The sequence below is a fragment of the Squalius cephalus genome, assembly GCF_949319135.1.
Source record: "Squalius cephalus genome assembly, chromosome: 5".
In the NCBI taxonomy this organism is placed as follows: domain Eukaryota; kingdom Metazoa; phylum Chordata; class Actinopteri; order Cypriniformes; family Leuciscidae; genus Squalius; species Squalius cephalus.
The window spans coordinates 44,895,177-44,922,224 of NC_137126.1; the positions used below are offsets into that span (position 1 = coordinate 44,895,177).

At 37.0% G+C, this 27,048-nt stretch overlaps 1 protein-coding gene across 4 annotated transcripts; it reads right to left on the minus strand.

Annotated features, from left to right (window-relative positions):
• Positions 1-4,189: 4,189 nt before the first annotated feature.
• On the minus strand, positions 4,190-26,544 carry shoc1 (shortage in chiasmata 1). 4 transcript variants are annotated; one of them, XM_079872454.1, is made up of 29 exons: positions 26,436-26,544; positions 26,015-26,135; positions 25,157-25,247; positions 24,534-24,724; positions 24,113-24,272; positions 23,855-23,960; positions 23,613-23,757; positions 23,142-23,237; positions 22,912-23,044; positions 22,457-22,551; positions 22,104-22,367; positions 21,929-21,958; positions 20,845-21,384; positions 19,486-19,653; positions 19,169-19,339; positions 18,958-19,053; positions 17,686-17,861; positions 16,397-16,460; positions 16,245-16,314; positions 15,983-16,158; positions 15,498-15,612; positions 14,667-14,775; positions 14,436-14,563; positions 13,223-13,310; positions 12,924-13,055; positions 11,810-11,959; positions 8,012-8,189; positions 4,910-5,287; positions 4,190-4,307 (listed from the first exon to the last, which is right to left on the minus strand). In XM_079872454.1, exons 1-29 carry the CDS (start codon positions 26,529-26,531, stop codon positions 4,222-4,224), a joined length of 4,353 nt encoding a protein of 1,450 aa, XP_079728580.1. In that variant the 5' UTR covers positions 26,532-26,544; the 3' UTR covers positions 4,190-4,221. The 4 variants fall into 4 exon arrangements, with proteins under 4 accessions (XP_079728580.1, XP_079728579.1, XP_079728581.1 ...); XM_079872453.1 differs by having other exon boundaries at positions 4,910-5,290; XM_079872455.1 differs by lacking the exons at positions 24,113-24,272; positions 24,534-24,724; positions 25,157-25,247; positions 26,436-26,544 and having other exon boundaries at positions 4,910-5,290; positions 26,015-26,053.
• Positions 26,545-27,048: the final 504 nt, after the last annotated feature.

The following is a 27,048-nucleotide window of genomic DNA, read 5'->3' on the forward strand; positions in this document are numbered from 1 at the left end:
AGAGCTTGGTTATATAAACAGGTTAGACAAATTAAAAATGATCCAATGATTAACACTCTTAAGACTGTATTTCACTATGCTTCTAAAGAGTTTTGACAAATATTTTAGTTTTTGCATGTTCTCATTTTAATCCACAGAATAAAAATCCAATATAATAATATTGTCCTCTCTTTAAATGTAAATCTTCACAATGCAGATCTTTACTAATAGCACTTCTCTAATGGAACTAAATGACGTGAACGAACCAGCATATACCATTTTTATTGATGCGAGTTTAAGTTTATTCATTATTATTGTCTTAAACACTTCCACATTCACCCCATCGGACAACAACAGAAACGACGGACTATTCAAAGCAGACTTATAGCCTATGAGCTCTAACGAATACGTGGCCGTTGTACAAAATGTGTTTCTCTCTATTGTTGGGATGCTGGACGTCCACCTGCTAACAGATCTATTACAGCGACTCTGTCCAATAGTGAAGTGACATCATAATGAAAACCTTCCTCTGATTGGACAACACTTTGCCAAAAAAACACACAGCATATTCACCCTGACAGAGAAATAATATGGGTTTTGTCTGAATGATGGTAATCTTGTTTAGCATGTCCTGGGGCTTCACATAAATTACACTAGGTTATGACAGAGGCAAGCTTGTGGATCAGCACATTCTTTGGGGCCAAGGTCTCCGAAGCCCCCTCTCGCTCTCTCTCGCACTCTCAACCTCCCTTCAGATCAAAAGCTGGTGTCTCGCTGCAGCAATTGTTGCGTTAAAAGTCTCTCTGAGAATTGTGGGGGATTTGCATAATGGGATTATGGAGGGATTAGGAGTCAGGCAGAGGACGGACACAGTTAGAACGGAGTTGAATTCACGACTTCCATTCATACAGACTCGACCGCTCAACACTCCCTGCACCTGCAGAGCTGCCTTTCAGATCGGCCAAAAACTTCGACAACCCGCGAACCTGCATGCAACCAAACTCTCAAACTTTACACCTACCTGAGCTCCGGTTTCTCGTGGCATATCGCAATGGTTTCTCCAGCAATGCAACTAAATGAATGCTTCTGCTGCACAGATGTTTCTCCTGCGAAAACACGCCAGTAATCCCTCAGATTCGCTCCAAAGTCTGTAATCGAAAGTTATAGCTGTCAATATGAATTCAGATATTCCTCATCAAATTCTTATAATGATGCCAATGTTCGGAGCTGTGCGATCCAAATGAACTATCAAATGTGTCTTTTTATTTAGCTTCAAGAAATTCTAAGACAAAGCTGATATTTACATGAATTAAATGTAACTGATAACTAAATTCTCATGAAATAAAAGCGAAAATTATGAGAAATACAATTTTGCTTTAAAAATATATATAAAATAATATCTAAACATCACACACATTTAATTAAATATAAACATTTTACTAAATGTTAACATATATTAACTATATTGAAATTCTATTAATTTTATAATTCATATTTTTACATTTTCATTTTCAGCCACACACACACACACACACACACACACACACATGTATATATATATATATATATATATATATATATACACACATGTATATATATATATATACACATATATATTTTTATTTTAAATATAAATAACAATGTAAACCAAAAAAGTATATACACACACACTTTTTAGTATATATTATTTAGATTTAAACTATATTTTTTAAATATATACAGTATATTATATTATTTGTATGATTTGTGTATAAAACATGGGTGGAAAAGGGAAAAAATAGCCAATTAGCAACAATGCATTTTAAAATAAAATAAAATAAAGCAAGTAACTTACTGTAGAGTTAGTGGGTTGTTCAGACTGCCTCAGAAAGGACCTATTAAAGGTAGGAACCTTTCCCAACGGTTCCTATTTGAGCATTTAGTACATTGTTGACAATGCAGTTAGAGTGACAATTGATTTGACCTAATGCTTGCAATGAACAGTGGTTAAAAAAGGGTCAGATTTGAACAGCATGCCCTGTTCTCACAGCTTTTTTCCATCTGAAAGAGCGCTGTGATTACGGTCACATTACTGACGTGTTTATTTAAAGCGCTGTGTTTTACTGCCTTAGACTGGACACACGTCTTCCCCCAGTGTCCGAAAACTGTGGTTTTATTTGCTTTTGTCTGTGTAGGCAGACGTGGAGGTTCAGATGGTGTTGGGAGTTATTTATGGAGGCTGTTTGGTGTTTTACAGAGGCTGAGACTAACGGGGGGTGCAGAGAGAGTGAAAGGGAGCGTGATGGAGAGAGGAAAATGCCCTATGGGAGTGTGTTTTCTCGAGCTCATTCCTGCGAGGGGCTGCAGTCAGACTGCTGGCGCGCTGAGATAAGCCCCCCCGACCCCCATCACTCTCCCTCTCTTCCTCCTCCTCTCAACGTGCGCTGCTTTCTCTCGGCTCTGACTGTCAGCGATAAGAAGATTGTCCTGTAATTGAATGACTATCTTTCTATCACGCTCATTTAAGAAAATAGCGAGGGGCTGGAAACGTGTATGGTGTGGGAGATAAATTAATGGCCACTGTCAACGCAGTCGCCAATCAACATCCAGACCGGTAATTTGGAAAATGTTTTTTTTTAACGCCAATCAATTCAGCTTCACATGCCAAATGATTTATTCAGTTCCAGACCAGTACACAAATGCGTAGCAGAAGCGTGACCTCCTCTAAATAAGCAGGAGTAACATGTAGCAAGAAATGTACGCAGTTGCTTGTTTGTCAATAAAGTGCCACATCTGAATAGAACTCTTGCGTCTGAATGCAGATGCATTCTTCACACCTGCTTCTGTGCACATACTATAAAGCTAACAGATGCGTGTGTCCTCACGTTCACTCTCAACAGTGGGTTAAAGGTCAGTAGATAAAGGAGCCACGTAATACTGTACTGTACTTAGAGGAAAAAAACAACAAGGCACTAAATACTTTTGAGCAATCAGAGATCAAACCCTCTGCTGTGCCCGACGTACATTTAAAACGATAAATCTATTAAAAAAAAAACTTAAACCCCGCAATTATAAAACAGGGTTCGCACATTTTGACTAGTAAATTTCCATGACTTTCAAGGTGTTCATGATTTTTTTATATACGATTTCTGTAAGATATTTAAAAAATGTTACAGAAATTACATTATTAGTAGTAGTCATTAATAATCATATATTTAAAATTATTTTATAGTTGACCATTATAAGAAATATTAGAAAAATTTGAAAAAATACAAATTAGAATAATTACTAAACTATAAAAATGTCCATGCCTTTAAAAAAATAAAAATAATTTCATGACATTTCCAGGCTTTTTTTTCCTTCTTCTAATGACTCCCTGGGAAAATCAATCAATAAATAAAATTATAATTATAAATTATATAAATTATTAAAATCATCTTAATATAAATAAAAAATATTAAGGGCCAGCTTTACTAACAGCTTTCTCCAGCGCAAACACTTTTTTGGAGTTAAAAAACGACTGGATTTACTAAAGACACGCAGTGAGAAATTAGCGCTGAAAAGGCGTGGAAAGGGTTATTTTTGCGGATGATCTTATTGCATATGTATTTGTAGGAGTTTCCATTTCAGACGCAAAATGTATGGGAGGAAAGTATTTAAATGAATCACGCAAGGTATTTACTAAGGTTTGCGCTAGTCAATTTACTGATATTTGCACCATTATTTATGCCCCAAAAAAGCATGTCTTAAACCAGATGGTAATTTGGTAGATTGTGTTGGTCATTATGGAAATTATGGAAATGATCCGGCTGTGTAATTTGAGTCGTCAGTAAATCACGTGCAGAACTATTTTTGGGAAGCTTTTTGGGAATTGCGCTTTTACACTAATTTGCCCTGTTTAGTAAACCTGTCCCTGAATCTAAAATCTGCAATTGTAATGAATTTATTAATCGAATTGATTTTTTTAATTTAGTTAAATAAAAATGTAAATGTATAATATATAAATGACCATTTTTTTATTTTTTTTTAATTGTAATTTCAGTTAACTGTTCTCTGAACCAAGAATACTATAAATACACCTAAAGGATGATAGGTTAATCTTTAATATGAACAATATCTACAATATTAAAATATATGTTTTTATATATATATATCCATACGAACATATGGATGAACTGTATTAATTTCACATTATATTCTACATAAAAACGATATTCTGAAATTTCGAGTGATAAACTGAAGAGAGAAAGAAGCAAAAGTTTCTCAGAAAAATCTCAGTCTGGTCTGTCCATCATTCCTGCCTGGAACTCGCTCATATAGCAGCTTTCCTCTCTTGCAGTGTGGAGGATCTGCCAATAAACACACAGACAGAAAATAATGGAGCAAACCTCTCCTGTCCTCTGGAACTGGTCTTTTGTGGTGGACTTCAGTTTAAAATTTCACATGACTTTATGTCATAATTTCTTCACTATCATGTCGTTCCAAAACTGTATAACCTTCTTTCGTCAACCATACAGTGAAAGGCAATGGGATCTAAAGGCCTATGGAGCTAAATTAATTAATTTAGAAAATACGATTCACAAATGCTTATAAGCTAATTCACATTCACAAAATACGATTTTCAAATGCCCAACTAAATTTACAATCCCAAATGCAAGGCACAATTTTATAAATTAGCAAGTATGTATGCACATTTCTGAATGTTTTGTATTTTGCCAATATGATTTAGATTATGAATTTGTGAATTGCTGTTTGCAAATACATACACACTTTTTGTTAAATGTAAATTAGCTTATTGAGACCATTTTAGCTCCATAGATCTAACGTTGTTCAAAATCTCTTTTTTGTGTTCTGCAGAAGAAAGGAAGTCATACAGGTTAGGAATGTGTGTTGCTGCCTGCATGCGTGTGTGTGTGTGTGTGTGTGTGTGTGTGTGTGTGTGTGTGTGTACCACTGTGGGCGTCTTCTCCTCCTCGCCTCTTCCTCTCCTCTCCTGTCCTGCGAGGCGGATCGTTCTCAGGTGAGCTCTGGTGAGTCTGACCCTGCGGCCTAAAGCTGAATGCACATGCAGTGTTCTTGTACCCCAGCACTTCAGGAGTGGGCAGAGGAGCCAGGGGAACACGGGCAGACCCTCGGGGAACATCACGGCCTGGCACTCGATTTGGGTTTTGAATGAATCCTTCACCCTGCGGCTGCCAGACGCTCGCTGTAGCTGAAGCTTGGCTGAACGGACTTGGCAAAAAGGGGTTGAATGAGTGAGAGTGAGTTGAATCTGGAAGAGAGAATTCGTTTTTTCTCCATGTTTCCTCTCCTCTTCTTCTGTTATGACCTGCTAATGTGATAAAGAAACAATTAAAATTATTGCTCTGAAAAAATTTTTTTACCAGTCCAAAAGGTCCAAAATTAGTGTTTGTCCATAGCCACATCTACCAACACCTACACACCTACCAACCATATATATTTCCAACTGGGCAGTGAACTGTATACAGGGTTCATACACATTTTAACCAATACTTTTCCATGACTTTTCCATGACTTTTCCAAGACTTTTTGGCACATTTCCATGACGCCTATGTATTCCTGAAAATGTCAGTCGACATTATAAGAATAAAAATTTGTGTTAAAATTTACCCTCAAAATTAATACCGTACATTAGGGGTGCGCAATATTGACAAAAATATGTCTCGATATTTTCAAAATTTTTCTTGATAATAATTAGATGATATTTTACTGATTGTGTTTTTGTACTGGTATCCTGGCCGGTTTAGGCCTGTTGTTGACAGCAGACTCACGAAGATATTCATATTTTTTATATTCTATGCAGTGGTCAGTTCACAGCAGTGACCGAAATCAACATTTTTATTAAGGGGCAAAATTTGCCACATTCATAGAATTTTGCCAAATTCTAACATTCAAATTAAATTATATTAGAATAACACAGTACGAATGTCAAATTAAATCATTGAATTAAAATCCATCCTTGCAGTGCAGAGGTGACACAGAAGTGGCATCAAAACTGGCATTAGCCTACTATATTTATACTTCATTTACAATTGCATAAATAAAGCTATTCAATATTTAAATGATTTATAATTTTAACTTTTTAATTAAAGGATACTTTAAACATTAAACTAAAACCACCAGTAGGTGGCGGCAAGTCACTGTCTTAATAAGCGAGTTATTGGAGTCATTTATTCAACCGATTCGTTCAAACGGCTGATTCATTCAGAAAAACAAGTGATTGTTCATTGAATCGTTAAAATGATTCATTCAAAACGCGGATTTCATTAAATAAATAAATAAATAATCGATGTCTGTTGGACTACAACTTTATTATGAAATTCTCGTCGGCGATATAAAGTGAAAATTGACAATATTGTGTCCAAAAAGTAACTCGCAATGTTAACTTTATTGTTAATTTAACTGTTGTATAAAATAAATAGCACATTTGCAGTTGTGCAAAGGAAAACGGCACTCTTGCTCATGTGATATTCTAATATAACAACATAATATGATATAAATATAAGACAAAAACTCATTTGGGGGCATAACTGCACTGACACATCACGCAGTGAAAGCAAGCATGAGAGACAAACGCGATGTCAGCTCGCACTCGCAGTGCCTCGTACATAGTTAAAACAATGATTACAATATCATCATAGTTCATAGACAACATCGCACACACTCCTAAGAACATATAGAATGAACTCACAATTGAACTGACTTTTACTCATTTTCTTCTCTCCTCTCGCGTGCAGGAGACAGACGTAGGCTAATATTCTGCGTATCGTTTCACATGCGGCCAGAGCAGCAATCCTCTTTCCGCTACATTCTCGACCCACCGGTGCTTGCAAAACTTTAGCATGCTCGTGCCACTTTCCTGCCATTTCAATTAAATTTCTGTCAGCACCGACTTCGCCTCAGCAACATCGCAACAAGTGAATCGGAAGTGAACTGAACGTTATGCCGCCCGAAATAAGGACGTTAAGACAACGCGAAATATTTTTTTTATTAAACAGTTTTTGTATTAATCACATATTATGCTGTGTTAAAAAAAAAAAAAAATCCATGACTTTTCCAAAACTTTCTGGGTCTTTTTATTTTTCCAAAACCTTTCCAGGCCTGGAATTTGCATTTTTCAAATTCCATAACTTTTCCAGGTTTTTTCAAAACGTACGAACCCTGTGTATAGTGACGTGAGTCTCTTTGTATAGTGACATACTTTGAATTTGTCCTCTGCATTTAACCCATTCAAGTTAGTGCACACACATTAGGAGCAGTGAGTAGTGAACACTGTAAACTGTGGACACACACACTCAGAGCATTGGGCAGTCATTTTGCTGTGGCGCCTGGGGAGTGATTGGGCTAAAGGGCACCTCAGTCGTTTCCTGCGGGTTTTGAGAATCGAACACTCAATCTTCGGGTTACTCTCTAACCATTAGGCCACGACTGCCCCTGACTGATAATGATAAACTATATTTAGCACTGTCGTTATTGTAATAAGAGTATAAGCAATCAAGTACAAATCAATCAGTATTTATCTATATATTGTGGCATCGTGAAATAGTGTGTCATATAAGGAAGGTATGTGCCGTATAGGTGGTTGCAACACGCGTAGTATGTAGTATGACAGCCTGACCAAAAATTATGTCCACATAATTTAGCATTTTTCATTGCGTTATCACAAATAAAACAATTAACTCCAAACACAGCTATGCAATATGCTAACAAAATCTTTAACAAATTTATTTTATATATTTAGACATTAATTTTAAATATTTATTTATTTATAATCTTATCATTATTTATTTTCATAAACTTTCTATAAATCTTATGAATTTAGTTATAAACATTTATATATTTAGACATTCATTTTAAATATATATCTAAAATCTTATCATTATTTTTATAATTTATTTTCATATATATATATAAATAATAGTTATAATGACCAAAGCATTCTTTTCTCACATTTGGTGCTTGGCAAGTATTCATTTTGGATCCTGTCTGTAAGGATTAAGCTAATTTGTCTTCTCTAAACACTAAGACTGACCAATCAACTGGCGACGTGGCATCTTATCCTCCAGATGTAACGTGTCAAGATCCTGAGTCCAGAGAGGCAGATGAGGATGAGGAGGGTGAGCTGGGCTGTTTATGTGTGAGAAGGGTGTATTCTCACTCTTCAAGGTGGCCGTTTTGACTTTGGACTCAGCTGTAATATCACTGAAAAGCTGCGGAAAAACAAGGAGAGTGTGAAAAAAGCCATGTTTCCTTTTACATATTTTAAGCTAATTTTGGGATATTGCATAAAAAAACACTGGATGGAAACGCCAAGATCTGCATAAATTCTAAAAATGAGCATAAAACACATATGCGCTCAATTTGAGGCGGACAATCTTTTTATTTAAAAAGAAGACATGCACATAAACCACGATGGGGACCCATTTAACAAATACATTCCTTTTATGCGAAACAAAACACTCATGTGACTTTGCCTTAAAGGGATAGTTCAGGATTTTAGACATGAATCTCTATAGCTTCCCCATAAGCAGTGTGGTGCATTGACCATGGCTTACCCCCGACAGCGTCCTGTGAGCCGAGCTCCGGTCCAGTTTTGGTCAAGATGAAATTAGTCCGGCAAGTTTGCTGGGGTCACGGCAATAAAGCTTTTTTCTTCTCAAATCAATATGTGTTCAAAAGAGTGATATATTTGCGTCACTAAAACGTTGTCTATGGAGAGGTCAGACCTCGTAATGGCTTGGCACTATTTTCTCCCCTGTCATATCACTGCGCGCTGCCGCTACCTACAGCCAGCTGCGAGCTGCGCAGGCGCACACCACTTTTTCAGTTGTTCGGCAGTGTTTACAGCAGTGTTTACGTGCTCAGAACAGCTACACGAACGAGCTAACATAGCTACTCACCAAGAGCGATCAGTTTGTACAAGCTCCAGCTTCAACTTGTTCAACTTCTCTGTCCATCCTCTCTCTTTCTGTCCTTTCTAACTCCATCTGGCGTAACTCGTCATCTGTGTATTCAGGTTCGTAAAGATATCCTTTTGGCTGTGTGTCGAAGTCAATGTTGTCATCGTCGCTGCTGTAGTCAGACATGTTATCGTTCTCTTTACGAGCTGTAAACAAAGTGACACGTGCGCGGCTCCCAGCTGGCTGTAGGTAGCGGCAGCGCGCAGTGATATGACGGGGAAGAAAATAGTGCCAAGCCATTACGAGGTCTGACCTCTCCATAGACAGCGGTTTTGTGCTGCAAATATATCACTCTTTTGAACACATATTGATTTGAGAAGAAAAAAGCTTTATTGCCGTGACCCCAGCAAACTTGCCGGACTAATTTCATCTTGACCAAAACTGGACCGGAGCTCGGCTCACAGGACGCTGTCGGGGGTAAGTCATGGTCAATGCACCACACTGCTTATGGGGAAGCTATAGAGATTCATGTCTAAAATCCTGAACTATCCCTTTAAAGCGCAACTCTCGCCAAAATGCAACCTAGGGTCTTTTTGTGAATCTACCCGAGGCAAACTTTAGTTTAAAAGCATAATTAGGATGGAAACTCCACTTTTAAGATTGACCGTATTTTCGTTTTTGGTCAAATTGCCTTTTGAATGGGAGTGCTTGGGGCATGACTATGATAGCATCAAAATCGCTATTTTTAAAACACTAAGAAGGCTCGACACAACATGAAACTTTGCTCGAAGTATCACCAGGGGCTCTACACATGAACTCCAGCATTGAGAACATTGTTTGTGTACACAGAGTTTACTAAAAAAGAAAGATTTTGAACAACTCACTGTAGCTGTTGTTGTTTCCGGCCGCTGGCATTTTGTCAGGAAATAATAGTCGATCTCCGAATGCGAATGAGCTGACTCTGAATTTTAGTATTGCTTCTTATATGAGGATCCTTTTTCAAATACAAGGTCAATGTTGATTTTCACTAATGACAAAACAACATATTATCCATGAATTTATATGGAACTAAGCTTTAGGAGCTTTCCATCTTTACTCTCCTCCCTGTTACGTTGCATTAGGAGATCGACTATTTTTGACTGACAAAATGCCGGCGGCCGGAAACAATCTGCAACTGATAAATCTTTTTCGTTTTTTTTTTACCGAAAACGAAAATACGGTCAATCTTAAAAGTGGCGTTTACATCCTAATTATGCTTTTAAATGAAAGTTTGCCTCGGGTAGATTCACAAAAAGACCCTAGGTTGCATTTTGGCGAGATTTACGCTTTAACAGAGGATGTGATTAATTAAAGTGGACTAACCAGTGGATCAATCTCATCGCAGAGAATCTCATATGTTGGTTTGGTCATTCTGAAATGCCTGATCCAAAGTCTGTCATAAATTTATTTGGTATAATAACCACCCAGATGCATCTCACAAGATTGTGTTCCAAAACACCAGGCATCCGCCTCCAAACGCAAGATAACATGACAGTGTTTTTTCCGTTTCATCTGCAGTGCGCTCTGAGGCGGAAGTCATTTATGATGTACAGAAAAGAGCCGCAGTGGCTTCCACAATTGACCCTTCGCAGGGAGTTTGATTGACAGGCGATCTGACCAATCATAATCCGCCATCCGCCGAATCCGGCATTTTTGTCCGACAAAGCAGTCAGGAGAGTTAGTCGATTTACGTTGGAGGATTTGAACTTGCAAAATGGAGTGTACTGACGTCTTTCCGTGGTTAAAACAACATTCCTTCTTATGTTCTTTCATGTTTATAGATTGGCCCGCCCCCCATAGTTACTGTTGCCATCTCGGACAAACAAACGGAGTAGCTAACTATCTTACAATGACAGCTGTCAGTGTGAAAACCTTGTCCCAAACTGTTTTTGATCAATTTTGGACACAGAAGGACCACCAATCGTCGGGGAGCATTCAAGTGGGACTTAAATATGCCATGGAAGGATATTTTAAAATAAATATGGTGCATAACACGATTAATTTGAAAGTGAGGTTTTAAAGATCACAATGCAAGTGGGAGAAGCCTCATGTTACGGTCGTCACGATCGCAGACGGCTGTTTTTGAGCCATCGGGTGTTTTTGACCTGTACTGTACATGACGTGAGAACAGTTAACGTTAGCTATTTAGGTTTGTACGTTAGCATGGACTCACTAACTTTAATTGTAACTTAATGAGAGCATGACAACCAGAAAATGAACGTTTTCGTCTTCATTGGGATTGGGGTTGAATCCTTAGGGAACCAGGTTACTGCGCTCACATCATTGATATTATATATAAACCGAGCTTCAGTCGTATAGCGCAGATAATTGGTCCGTTTGCGCAAATCTTATCACACTTATGAAACGCGCTGGTGAACGCGCGCACAGTACAGTGATTCAATACATTAATATACACATGCCCATCCTGTCAGGATACATGGAATCAGTGTTACAAATACCCCAGGGCACATCGTTTTACCATTATTGTAGCATAAACACCATAAAACCCACGAGAGCTTCGGATCTTCCAATGTTTCTCTATGGCACTGAAACCTAAGATGTCTGAGTTCCGGTGCCCGTGCAACTGATACTCGTCTGCCATTGGCTCATCTGCGTTCAAGGGGAGGGGCTTACCGATAGGTCAAGTGCAGTAACTTTAATTTTTATTACAGACATTTTGCACAAATTTCCTAGGAAGTGACAATTTTGTTCTCTTAAACATATGGGATGGAAACGGTGCTTCATTCACAAATGATTTATGCAATATTCCAATTTTGCTCAAGTTAAATTCACAACTTTAGATTGAAACATAGTGACTGTCAACAAGACTGATTAACCAACAATGTGCCCTGTGACAGTTTAATCTTGGATACTAGTTTCACTAGTAGTACCTTAATGACTTTGTGAGGGATCTGTGGGAACATTTCCTGCAGCTCGGAGAAAGAAGCTCCCAGCAGCCACTGCAGCGATGGAGCTCTCCTCAGCATCAGTTGAGCAACCAGAGGATTAATGCAGGGAAACTGCAATAGGCAATGCTCTGCCTAAAATAAACACACATTAATGCATCAGTGAATTGAGCACACAGAATGATATTAAACTTTCAGAAAATCTTGTGAGGTTGATATAATTTAGCATTTGTCACACTCATATTAACTGTGTTACTAGCTACTTAATTACTAGCTAATGATTGGACATACTTAAAATATCAATTTCCTTTACAATTAGGGTAATAACTTGAAAAATCTTGGTTGTAATAAACAAAATAAGCATAATTATCAAAAATAATAAATAAATAAATAAATAAACAAAGCTTGTGTGATTTTGTTGAACTCATTCAGAATGAAGAATGACTTATAAATGTTTTTTTTTACATCTAACAGTGTTGACAAATAGTAGGGATACAGCCATGAAATGTTATCTTAGATGAAATATTATCAATATCTTAGGTATGTTTTAACTTAATTGAAAGCAAAATGTTATTTTATTGTTTTATTTTGTAAAATTGTATTAACCTACCATGGTTCCAGAGACATGGCTCTAGTTCTCATTCGAAAATGCGGGAGAAACATTATTTCTAATTTAATCAAGGACAACTCGTAAATAAATATGTTTTCAATATTAATTTGTGCATTTTTAAAATGTGTAATAAAGGTGCAAAAATTAAAATAAAAATCTGAAAAGAACTCAATATTTAATTTTGTGTTCTCGGTTCTAATTTATAATGTATACAACAAAGCATTTTAAAAATACAACAACGGTTCTTTTAAAATGTTTCTTCTCATGGTTAAAATAGAAATGCACGCAAATGTACAGGGACCATTTCCATTTATCTTTAACTTTAATAAATATATTAATCTATATTAAGTACTGAGTAATAGCCTGAGGACAGATGATTTTAGGGTCACTGATGATCAGTGACAAAAAGTCAGAATTTTAAGAAAATAAAGAAAAATTATAATTTTTACAATTTTTACGTGCTATGAATATTTTAGACCTGTCATTCACCTTTGTGGGCCGCCCACTGAGCCAGTCTCTATCCAACCAGCTCAGTCCATCTCTCTCTGAATTCATCAGCGTATGTAAGGAGATCTGATAGATGTAGCTAGCTATCTCTTCTTCCTCACACACCATTAACACCTGAAACAAACATACACCACATGCCATGGTCAACAAATATACACAAAGTATTTTTCAATAGCATAAAACAGAAAATGTCAAACCTGACATTGGTATAACCTTTAGAATTTCTTTTAAGATTTGTTATCTGCTATTAAAATTGCCATAATAAATTAGGAGGAAAATACCTTGACATCAAACTTCTCAGATTTGCTTCCGAACAACACAGATGCAGAGTAGATGTGAACCAGATTGATATAGATGTTACTGGAAATCCTAAAATTGGGGGAAAATAGTGTTTAGTCTTTGAATCTACATAAATAAAACAGTGTGTCAGTCACAACTGCTTTTTTGTGTTCTGTCTCAACACATAATGCTTCACAGTACAGCTACTGTATAGATGGAATAAAAAAGCACAACCACAATTCAGTATGCAAACAGTGCAGTACTGAATATTACTGTATAATGAAAATTGGCAGTCCAATATTTCAACCAGGCTGATTAATTAGCTGATATTTGGTCATTTAACAGAAGTACCCTAGTGAAAAAAACTATAACAAAATGTATTTATAAAGTATTTCAGACAAGTATACTACAAATCCATTAACATATTTACTGACATATTGTTTGAGACTTACTGATAAAAATATTATAATTAAACTTTATTTGGAGTACTTCTTTAATGCATTAAGTCTAAAATGTGTTTTAATGTCACTATTAGTAAGGACAGTATGATCCCTGTATTATATCAGTCTTTAAATGCAAGTTAAAGTGTACCTAGAGTATACTTTACTACACTAGTATACTAAAGTACAATTGCAGGGTATTTATAATAAGTACATAAATATGTAATGTATTTGGAGTATACTTAGCATAACAAAAATGTATTTCAAATACATATTGGTATATTTATTTTTCACTAGGGTAGTCATTCCATCGTGTCAATTTCAATATCTATCAGCAACCTTGCAACAAAAATATTCATAGTATATCGTATATATATTTGTATTTTGAGCTAATATAGTGTAAAATAAATGTTAATTTAAATTCAACTACTGTATTTCATATCAGCATTACATCAGTCACTCTCTACGCTGGATACTGGTTTTGGCATCGGCCATTATGGCAACTAATCAAGGTTCAGCAATAAATATGGCTTGTAAAATTAAAGATATTCACCTGGAACATAAAATACAAGGCTAACAGTTTGAATTTTGTGCTGGGGTCAATGAAAATCAGAATCAGAAAGAGCTTTATGTTGCCATTGCAAATTTTGCCATTACAAGTAAATAAATTAACTACCAGCCCAATTGGGGCTTCAGAAACAAATCCTTACTGTCGAGCCCTGATAATAATGAATGGTGACATGATCACACAGATGTAAATGTATTTGAAACTGACAGCGCCCTGTGGTTCTCGGCGCAGTGCAGGATGAGCCAGCAACGGCTGAACTGCAGAGATAGGGCTGAGAGTCTCTTGACGACACGCTCAGATGCTTCTCCAATCTTCTTCTCCAACTCACTCAGCTCCTGAACACACACACACAGGATTTACATGTTCAGTCCAGGGTCACATTGTGAATGGTGGTCTGGTGAGCAAGTGTGTATTGAGCAAGTGTGTATTGAGCGTCACCTGGATGAGGATGGCAGTGGTCTCATCCACAGTGATGACATCATAATGGGTTCCGCCCAGATGCAGTGCAGATGGAGAGTGTTTCCTCTCCAGCAGAACAATATTGTACCTGCCAACAACAGTCTCTGTGCATCAGTATACACTCTTTATAAAGGTTCTTAAATAAAGACATTGGCATCTATGGATCCATGAAAAAAAGGTAGGTTAATCGTCGATCTAAACTGCTGCTGCGTTACCCACACACACAGAAGCGCGCATCAAATGTATTGTAAACTCTGTTCTGTGATTTATCAATAAAATATCTTAGAAACTGAAAAGTTCTCACATACATTTCTTAGTAACTAAAAACCACAGCTTCACTATTAGTAGCAATTCACACGCAATCGCTCTCACACACTAATGCATTCATATAAATGTAATCTTTACTATGCTACTTAATCTATAACTGACTTAGAATGAGAATCTGTGAGAAATATAACTACCCAAAGAGCTTGATGGTGTTTTAAGCCCCCAATGGCTGCTTAGAGGCAGCTAACCCTACCCTCAACCTTAAACCTACCCATCCCCTCACTGCCTGGAAGGCGCCATTGGGGGCTTAAAACACCAAACACCACCCAAAGACAGAAGAACTGATAAAAATAAGCTGTTATGTAGGAGTGCTGTCATATGCCATATCTGTGCACAAGGCAACCCGCGTTCGAGTCTCTTATTTTTTCATCAATGACGTCATCAGTCGACGTCGACTCTCATCTCATCACATAAATGTCGACTTTAAAAAATCTGAAGTCGTTCAACCCCTTATATACACACTCACTACATTGAGTAACTCACGTCGTCTCCAGTGTGTACTGCATCTTTAAGCGGCTCAGTAAGCCATCAGTGATGAGCAACACAAACGGAATAGTGTCCAGATATGATTTAGCAGTTGATTCTTCTGGGATATCTCCTACAGATGATCATAACAAGATCATAACAATAAAGAAGCTTATTATAGAATCAATCATCCATATTTTTAAATGAGTAAAATTTGCACCTGTAATTGTATTTGAATGTTTAACATAGTGTTTGAATGCTGTGATAAAATATAGGAAAGATATCTCTTCCAAGCTAATTCAACCAGCCATAACAAGCAACAGGACATCTGACAAACACTTGGATTCTATTTCTGCAGCGTCAAGATGAAAAAGCCTACTAACACTGAGATCTCATTGATAAAGAATCCCGCTCCACATAATTGTGCATTAAACATCAAAAATTTTCTAATTGGCTGTGATTACTGATGTTAAAGCATCATGTGAGCATGATGTTGGACTGACTGGTTTCAGGCACTGCAGTGGAGAAGGACATAAAGTTGATGTTTCTCTCTGAACACACACTGCCGAAGGGCGAGTGGCCCACACAGGAAAGCTCAAATACCACGCTGAAACTCTTCCATGGGAAATCAGGACCGATGTGCTGACTGCACACAATGACACACCTACTGTAAGACAGTCTGAGGAGAAAGGAGACAGACATAACACATTAAATCCACACCTCATGTATTTAGTATACACCTTAGAGATAAGAACAAAAAGAGACCTGTCCATCACTTCTCTGCTCGCTACTTTAAGCTTTCCTTCATCCGGGACGATTTCAGACACAGCGTTTTCTAAACACACACACACGCACACACACATCAGGCAGGACAATCACTGCATAGTAACAATCTTGGTCTTGAGAAAATAACTCACCTGATACTTGGTTGAGAGCTGAGAGCAGCTTTTTATTTACACTGTTCACTGTCAACACTAGAACCTGCTCACATGCAACAACAGTCATTAAACATTCACATTCTGTAAAATGTGCTTTGTTTGAAAAGTATGCTTAGTCAAGTTAAGTCAATGTTATGTGTATAGCGCTTTTCACAATACATATTGTTTTAAAGCAGTAAATCATGATGTTAATTTTCTATATCTTAATTCTTTAGTCAAATTTAGTAGATAAGAGCTGGGAGATAATATAGTTTACATTTTAGTATATATCACTTTACGTGAATGTACTGTATGTATGCAGATAAGGTTGGATACACATATAGGGCCCTATCTTGCACCCAGTGCAATTGACTTTGTACACCGACGCATGTATCATTCCTATTTTGCACCCGCGCACAGCGGACTTTTCCCTCCACAGACGCACATCGGTAAATTAGGGAATGAACTTTTGAGCTCCCGGGGCGGTTCAGCGAAAAGAGGAGGCGTGTTCCGGCGCAAACGTTCCCTGGTGCTATTTTGCAGGTTTAAAAAACAATTCCGCCACTGACCAGGAAAAACGCGTTGCGCATGTTATTCATATGCTATTTTAAGGGCGCATGCTTGGCCATAATCAATGTAGCATGTGCACAATGCGCATGCACTTTGCTTATCTCATCTACACAGAAGCAGCAGTTCTCATTGTTAGAAAACCATACATTATTACAAGGAAAAATATTAACACACGAGGGAAATCATTGTTGTGTCCATGAAGATGTGAAAAAATAGGCATAAATCTAGCTTACACATTTACCCAAATTTTTACACTGTTTAAACTAAGCTAATTTGGGTGTGTTTACAATGTCACTTCTCTGTGTTTTACAGCCCTGACGAGAACGTCGGTCTCCTTGGCTGTGAACCGCTCCTGCCGTGCGCCTGGCAAATCCGCCGTTATAATAGCAATCCGCCATGGAACAAGCGCGCCTGCTCTTAAAGGGAATGTGAGATGTCGCCCTGATTGGTTTATTTCACGTTACGCCCAAACCACACCTATGAATAATGAAGCTTCAGACCAACCCATTTTAGATTTGCGTCGGGCACAAGAGCCATTTATCCCGCCGGTATAATAGCAACAGCGCCCAAGACCCGCCCACAAAGTTACTTGCGTTTCGCGCTTGATACTTGCGTTTCATATCGTTAAAATAGGGCCCATACAGTTATTGTTTGTTTTGAGCTTACTTCAGAGCTGAAGCACAAGTCTTAACTCTAAATAACTCTGTATTAAATCTCACTCTTGTGTTGGGGTTGGCGTGGGAGTTCATCCATGTGTTGATTTGTTCCTGGAGCTCCAGTAGTTTAGGGTTGGACTCCTGCCTCTTCTGACTCAGATACTGCAACACCTCAAACTTCCTCAACAGCTCATCCAAACAGCTCAGAGTACAGGAGTCCTTCGCCTGAGCCAGGTACTCTATTCAAAGACAGATTTTACAGGTGTGTGAGTAAAGCTATACAAAAGCTATGCTGTAACGATCAAATCACAAATGAGATCTCAGTTGTTTGTGCCACACTGATGCTGCTTCTTAGAAAAAAAACAAAGTAATCTCACATTCATCTCCTCTAGAACATGAGGGAATAATTAAATCATATATAAAAATAAATAAATGTGAATTAAATTAATCGAAATTAAACTGAAATCATGTTATAGCTTGAGCAATTATGAAATCTAAGGGTGTGATTTAATTAAGTATATAGTCTACGAGCTTCAGAGTGAAGAGTGGCAGTGTTACATGCATGCAGCTAACAGTGTTTTTTTAGCATCAGAGCACCACACTTCAAAGTAAATGCTGCTTTTCAAAAAGCCTGATTTAAATGTTTGAAAGTGAAGAATTTAAAATTAATATTAGTATTTTAACTTGGAGTGTAAAATAAAATAACTATTAGGCATATAATTAGCAAAAAATATATATATCTTAATTATAATTAATTAAAACATATATATATAACCAACATATATAACAATAATAAATCAGCCCTATATATAAATCATTTTAAAATAAAAACAATCAAAACACTTACTAAAAAAATACAAATATTTTATGTGCACTTGCATGTCATTAACCAATACCAGAGAACTGTGAACATGCAACACGTGTCGTTAAATTAATGAAATATTAATTGAAAACCTCAGGGGGTGCTTCAAGTAAATATTTTACACCTAAGCTCACAAAAAAAAAAAGTTTAGGAAACCATGCTCTAGAATTTTATAAGAGATCTCAAGAATGCCTCAGATAACAAGATATGAAAGTCTGCAATCAAATGTCAAAGATTGCAATATGAACATTTATCATCCAATCTTCCAAGACAAAATATCTGAGATATGTATCCACATTAATTTGAAAGCTCTATGTTAACAGTTGACTCATTTGTGTCTATTTTATTTAAGGAAAAACATCTGATGCAAAGTTGATCAATAAACGGAATCCACTCATACGCAATGAAAGAGCGACCTCTCAGTAATATCAGACCATAGCTATGAGACATGAGTGTTTGTTTCTAATATTTACCAGTGGCTGCGTTGAGGTCACATCTGAACAGGACGTGTTCCTTCAGCGTTACCAGAATATGTAGCAGTGCCATCTCATTAAACACACTGTCAGCATCTGCCACATAAATAATACAAAACCATCTTATTTAAAAACGATCATGTGGTGAGAAATGGATCCACTACAGACTCCTGTGCATTCTTATAATGTGTGAGAAAGTGTCTCTTCTGACCCTGTTCTGTCCGAAGCATTCGCTCTTGCTGCTTTAGGAGGAATCGTGTGAGTTCGGAAGACAGAGTGCCAAAGTCTCTGTTGTTCAAAGCAGAGATGCCCAACTTCTGCATTTTTCCCAGAGAGGGCAGAGCCAACGCATGCAGCTCCCTATATGCATCTCGCTGACTCTCTACAGGAATACACAGAGAAATACAGTGAATCATTTCAACTAAACAAATAAATGATTAAGAATATACAAAAAAAAAAAACATGTAGTTTGTGCTTACAACAATTTGTTAATCTAATGTTATTCAAATATTTCTGATCTGCTGATACCTGTGGCTTGGACGTATACAATCTTGCTGATAGTCTCTTGTATCTCTTCACAGGGAAAGCTTTTCTCAGTGGCAATGACAATCCTTCCTGTATCCGAGGCGTGATTTACTGCATTTATTCTGTTATCTAGCAAAGCTTTTCCAGTAGGATTCTGACAACTGGTTACCTCTGAAAGATATTAGACTCTATCATTTTAAGTCAATTCATTGCTTTGTTTTGACAGTTTGCAATAATGGTGATCTCAATCTTTGTCATCTCTTTTTTTTTTTATGTACTTGTGTCAGTATATTCAATATAACTTTCAGAATGCAAACCTTCCTACCCAGTCAAAAAAATGTTTTTATTAAAACTAATCAGCAAAAATTACTAAAGAAATCTTTCTTGTGGAGTCACAATAATTAATTTATTAACACGTGCCTGTCAATGTCAACATGACCTATTCTGTAACAAGCAGGATAGATACTAAGCAAAATAAGATACTTGTGTTCCGTTTGAATTAACTAACACTAAAAGATGTCAGGGAAGACCTCCAAACGTTTAGCAGTTCCTAGACGTGTTAACAAAAAAAAAAAAATCAAATATGATTGAATCCCTTTAACTTTTGTTCACCCAAAAATTTTAAAGGGTTAAAAAGGGTCAAAAATTTTAATTTTGAAAGCAGTCTTTTTTCTTTTTTTGCAAACAAAACACTTGTTATTAACACAATTAATAACACAATTAAAATTTTTGGGTGAACTAACCAAAAAATTCTGTTATTAATTTCTCACCCTCATGTCGTTCAAAACCCGTGAGACATTTTCGGAACACAAATGAAGATATTTTTGATGAAATCCGAGAGCTTTGTGTCCCTCCATTGGGAGCTACGCAACTACCACATTCAAGTACACATTCAAATACATCATTAAAGTAATCCATGTGACTCCTGTGGTTTAACCTAAATTAGTGAAGCGACACTAGGGTTTTGTTTGCAAAAAAATAATAAAAATGGCCACTTTCAAAATTTTCATTTTTGGGTGAACTAACTCTTTAAAATCACCATGAAACAGAAATAGACTATTCTTATTGTTTATGGAATATTATAAATTATTTATACGTGCACATCATTATTTTGTTAAAATTCATGTGCACTCCAGCAACCTGTCACTCACATGAGATCGCAGGAATTAGAAAAAAAGTAACGATCCAATCAATTCCCATCCAACTTTTTTTTCTCATTCAAGAAACGCGTTTTACTCTGATATACGTCACAATAGGGAAGAAAAGTCACAGTTTATGTGTCATGTCGACTTTAAACACTATTAATGAAAGTCCTTCACTCTAGATTCACTCTACTTACAGTACCTACAAGATTTACTCTACCTGCAGATGTTGGACTGCTCTGCTGAGGTTTTTGCTTCGTTTTTAATGTCATAAAAGACAAGACAGGGTCCAAATCTTCGTTAGACTGAACTACAGAATTATTTCCCTTTCTGCCTCTCAAACAGTTTGATAACAGAGATGATTTAGAGGTTAAATCTCTTCTCTGTTCTGACTTCTCAGGAAGTTTGTGTATAGCGGATATCACTTCAATATCTTTAACGCAGTGCTTCAATGGAGACGATTTAGACATCTCGACCACTTCAGAAAAGCGGTGTTGCTTTTCTGAAAGACATGTGGAGGAATTTGTCTGACTCTTGTCTGATTTTTCTGGTGGACTAGAGATGCGTTTCTCCATCTCTGCAGCTTTACAGTCTCTTCCTCCAGCTGTTGTCACTGTAGAAACGTCTCCTTGGTGAGACATGCGCTCCATTATAAAGAACTTCACAGTCGTCCCTCTCTCCACCTGTGTAGGTACGACTGACTGCACAGGCTTACTCTGGGAAGGGTGAACTGCAGTGGGATGGCTTGAAGGTGGCAGTGCTGAGAAACCAGAGTAAAACATTTAATTTGAGCTCAATCAACAGCATTTGTGGCATAATGTTGATTACCAAATCAACTTGTATTATTTGAGCTGTAACGTTCTTGTCATTTACACTGTCGATTTAGGCTTTATGGTGTTGTGTAGTTGTCATGAAAACAAAGTTGTAAAATTCAAACTTTACACAGAAAGGGTTAGGAATTGTATCACTGAAGTCATATTAATATTGCATTAATAATGCATATTATTTGTTTCTTGTTGCTATACTACTAAAACAATGAGTATTTAAATGTATTGGCCCCTTCTGCTTCCAATGTAAATGCCTTACTGTATCCCAGATTTGCTGTTTTCAAGGAAAATGAGGGTGGAAGATAATTGTTGAAAGAGTTCCTTTAAGGCTAATAGTGAACACAACAGATTTTCCATTTTCCAATTTGCTCTGTTTACGTCTCAAATATGCATAATAGCAATGTTTGCAAATGATCACGACTGAAAATATATATGTAGCCCATGATTAAAACGATGAGAGAAACTCAAAAAGCTCACCGGCATCTGAAGGGCATTTACTCAGCAACTCTGTAAAAACACAACATTAACATACAGAACTTTGAGTAATATTTATAATAATACCTTAAAACCATTATATATATAAAGAGTAATATTGCAATGTCATTTAAAATAGATAATTTACATACAGGCATACTTCACTATAAGATCTTACCATCTATTTTCCTAATGGACAGTGGTGAGAATATTTCATCTATGTGCGACTCTCTCACAGCTGTCTTGCATTCTTCTGTGGACATTTTCTCAGTACAGATGAAGAGATTTCTGAAGTTTTCAGGCAACGTCACTGTACTGTCTGTGAGATGAAACTGGCCCATGTTGTCTTTGGGTTCTGGGACCGGTTCCATCTCCACCTTCAGTGGTGTAAGAAGCTCTGGAAGTGACTGAATGTGGACCAAGGGCTTATTTACCTGTGGTTCTGTACACACAACACAATGGAGTTCAAGGACTATACACACTTTATGGATATTTCAGTGCAAGTTTCTCACGTCTACATATCCACATTACCAGTAAGTAAAGACTGAGACACACATTGGAGATTTTTCTCTGCCATCCAAACTGCTTTTTCCATATTTTCACAATGACTGTCTGACATGAAATGCCTGTGGAAAAGTATAGTATATATTATTTCCTACGTCATATTAATTATTATGAGTAGTGTTTTCATTTATCTCAAGTCAACATGAAATGAAAACAGACCATATTTACTTTATTAATTCCCATGCATGGTCAACTTATTGTGAACAATTCAACATTGCACATTATTCCACCAAAATAATTGAAAATGTCACATTATGGAAGCAAAATTGATTATAAATGCCGTTTCATGTTGGCTTGAAAAATGAAAACAAACCTTTTGTATATGTCATGGAACATCTACAAGTTGCAGTAAAGACATTTACATTACTGCAACAAACATTCACAGCATTCTCTCCTTGTTATAATAAATGCAATAAACTCACTGCTTATAAACTGGTGACAGTACTTCAGCTGACAGCTGTCTGCTGGACATACACAGGTCTGGTATACACAGCGTGTGATTACAAGGTGAAAGAGGCAGGTCTAATTCCATCTCAGCAGAAGACCTTGAAGCAACTGGAATGAAAGGTTTTGAAGTCACTGGAGATTAGAAGAGCAATCTACAGAACGAAACACTCTTTGTGATTAAATATGAACAGTCAATACACACTACCTGGAGATTTTGGCTCCTTAAAGGTCATGTTAGCAAAGCTGCTTTCAGACATTTGCAAGACCTCCAACTCAGTCGTGTGTTTATAAGCAGAGGTGGCTATTAAAAAAAAAAAAAAAACGATTACTGACATTTTATGAAATACAATGGCCCCAAAAAGTCACACTTATAAGTGTAAATGTCTGATTGCAATTGCATTAGATAACAAAATATAAAAGCGAGTGGCATTTGCACTTTTCTGATAAATGTTTGCAATGACTTTCAATCATCTGGTGTTTGAACAATGCACTTATTGTTTTATTTAAAACCTAACAAATGTCTTTTTGTCAAATGTTTTGCTTGGTAGTTGTACTTGTGCTTCATATTTTGTTATCTAATGCAATGATAATCAGATGATTTTATTAAGCGTGACTCGTTTCCAACTACTCTTCGGGGCCATTGTATATTTTTTGCAATGTATAGGTCAAGTTTTACCTTCTTTAAGAAGATCTTTAAAGGGTAAACATTCTTCTATTTGTTCTCGGGTGACATTTAGAAAATCTTGCATTTTTGCAAAAGGGAAAATGGGCTCTTGTCTTCGGGAGGAATCCATACAAACTTCAACAGGCAACATTAGTGACTGTGGAGAAATCACAGGCTGGTATATTTGAAATACTAAAAACTTCTTCCTAAGCTGCAACCAATAAAGATTTTTTCATTAACATGATTCAGTTTACATCTTCGTTCAGTACTGCCTCTTTTTTGAACTCCTCTGTAACATTTCCTCCAGTAAACGTGGCGCCTGTTACTTCATCTAAACCTGTATCGTATGAGGCACAGTGTCTAGGAGAAGGAAATATGGGTGAAAATATAATTTCAGTGCATACATATGCATAATAGATTTTTTTTAAGTAACAATCCTCTCTTCGCAGACTTTTCTTTAGGGCTCTTTTTAAAATTCTTTATGGGAGAAAGAAATATATTGTATGTTGTACCTAAAAACAACCCCTTCTAAAAGATTTACTGATGAATTGAGAACAGGATCTGAGACAGCTATGATCTTCAGCCTCTGAAGCATCGTTTGAAATGGAGGCATGTGGCTTTTGAACCGCTGCAGATGATCACTGAATATCACCTCCTCTGGCAGAGTGAGATCTGAGATTTCGGAAACAAGTTAAGGAAGGATTATCATCCTTTCATTGTGAGGCCATCAGAACGACTTCTAAGGACCAAGAACGTATAAAGATCCTTTTGAAATCCCTTTGAAAGCAAGCCATGTGATGTGCTGGGAATTTTTAGCACACATCTACCCCTTTTTTAGGTAGAACATCAAAGCCAAAAATCGACTGGACTGATATAAAGTGGTGCAGTATACAGAAATATAAACAAAATATTACTAAATACTCCAAATCCTACCATCACTGGTAAAGCAACATGCATCTGGCGTACATGGACTGAAACTCTCTTCCCAAGGTGATCTGATGGCACTGCTCTCAACTCCATCTAAAAGCCAGAAGACTTCTGAGGTCCCAATACTGCACTGAGAGGCAGGATTAGAGCTGGGAACCACTTCCTCTAGTCCTCTTCCTGTCTGCAACACATTGAGCCTAAACACAACACAGCTCAATGTGAAGAACCTGTATTTAAACACAACTGAGAGAAATTCAGGGGCCGTTTACATAACACAGTTTTCAACTAAAAACGGAAAACTTTTTTGCATTTTGGACGTTCATTTACAGGACAAAAGCGTCTTGGGGGCCTGAAAACGCAAGTGTCTTTACAAAGTGACATTGCCAACACCTGGCCTGACCTGCATAATGCAGCGTTTTAGTCATTATTGCAGATCCGTGTGAACGGGGATCGTTTTGATAACGTTGTTGTCTCTACGCAAAAAAAAAAAGTAAAGGAAGACTTTTCTGTCTTAGTAGATCGTTGTCGTGTAAACGTACCCTTACTCTCAGCTGGGTGTGGACACAATCTGCAGACACAAATATGAAAGCATAGATCATATCAAAGGGCATTATAGAAACAGTTCAAACCTTTCCAAACAGTCACTGAAACGTATGTTGGCCTTCAAATAATCCATTACAGATCCAGTCACTTGTAACGTACCCATGGATATTTTGTTCGCTGTTATAAATGACATAAGTCAGTGTTGATATGTTATCATTGAATATAACAAAAGGTATCTGGGGGTGAGATAGCAACACGGATGAATGTAATGAAAGTATATTTTCCTATTCAATACAAAATCTTCTCCCTTATAAATCACTAAAAGAGCAAAACATCTCCATTGCATTACACAGAAAAAAGAAAATCATCTTGAGTGATGGATAGTTGAATCATTTTATGGCAGAGGTCTTCAACCCTGCACCTGGAGACCCGCTGTCCTGCAAAGTTTATTTCCTAACTGGTTCAGCACACCTGCCTGTGATTTTCAAGCCATCCTGAAGAACTTAGCCGGTTAAGTTGTGCTTGATAAGGGTTGGAGCAAGTTCAGAGCTCTACAGGTCAGTGGGTCCCCAGGAGCAGGATTGAAAACTTCTGTTTTAGGGTAAACAACAGTATCTAAATATTAGGGCTGCGTCCGAAATGCTGAAAAATGCTTCCAAAGTAGGAAGGCATCAAGGCACATCCGAATCCAATGTTAGCTTCACCAACCGTAACTTTCAGACACCATCTTTATTTTTTAGCTTAACTGTCACAGAATGGAAAGCACAGGACCGTGGGACATCAAACGCAGCGAACGGATACAGTACATCTATGCTGCCTTCAAAAATCGATCAGATGAAGGTATCTCAGGAGACAAGAAGTGAAGCTAACATTGGATACGGACGTCCCTTGATCCCTTGATGCCTTTCTACCAGCATTTCCGTAGCCAAACTTGCCACACTTACTCCATGGCACTCGGTAAGCGATGTCTTTCAGGTGTCCATTGTGAGGGTAGACGTTACTGACTAGCTGGAACGGAACTGGAAGTTCCAACATGTTCATCATCAGTCTGCGTCTGACTGAGGCCTAAAACAGATGACAACTCAATATTTATAAGTTTGTGAGCTTGTTAAGGTGTTTCATAATTTATTGTACCCTTATTCTGATTTTTATATTACTACCCCCTCCAGAACTTTTGAATAATTTATTTAATTTCATCATCTTGTATAATCTTATAGAATATAATTCCCTTTCCTGTTTTATTTTTGTTAAATTGCATTGCACATGTTTATATATATATATATATATATATAAAAAAATACATCTCAATATAGGTTACCTATATTATAGTAAGTTACATGAATGGAAATCAGTGTAGGAACTCACCTCAGTGATGTAATCAATACCTTTATACCTGACAGTCATGAAACTTGCACTTTGTTGTGTTTGACCACAGGAATTAGACATGGTGTGCTTATTCATGTTGAAACCACACCAACGGTTCTTTTAAAAAAAGACCTAATACAATATATCGATCAATATTACGATCGCCTCCTTTTTGTGGATTAATCTGAATCTTTATGCGATTGGGAGTCCAGTGTCAAAGAAAAGTGCAAATTTGTTCCTCAGTTGCACGGAATTATGTGAAATGAAAACTGCTACGAAAACAGATTTTGATGTGGCCTGTCAAACGATAACGTTACTACAATATATTGGGAAATGTCGCTTCTTTTGAAATGACGAACGATGACGGATTACATTAATTTATACAAGATTATAGAGTTAAACGGTCACCTGTGCAATTAAAACTGATCGTGACATAAATCTAAAGTCTGAGGTGAGATATTTCTGTCGCAGCGCGCCTTCACTTGGTCTGGGTGATTGACAGGATGAGGAGCTACAAACCACGCCCACCAGGCCTTCTCTCAAGATAAATAAAAAAACCTAACCCTTTCTCTCTTTGTATATATATATATCATCTTCATCTGATATACACACA

What these genes read in the sequence shown, in the direction of transcription:
- shoc1 (XM_079872453.1), bottom strand. Translation starts at nt 26,531, where the DNA reads ATGAATAAGCACACCATGTCTAATTCCTGTGGTCAAACACAACAAAGT. An exon ending in AGGCAGTACTGAACGAAGAT is followed by an intron (nt 23,758 to 23,854) that starts GTAAACTGAATC and finishes ATTTCTCCACAG; the next exon opens with TCACTAATGTTGCCTGTTGA. An exon ending in TCAGTGGGCGGCCCACAAAG is followed by an intron (nt 11,960 to 12,923) that starts GTGAATGACAGG and finishes TGTTTATTTTAG; the next exon opens with GCAGAGCATTGCCTATTGCA.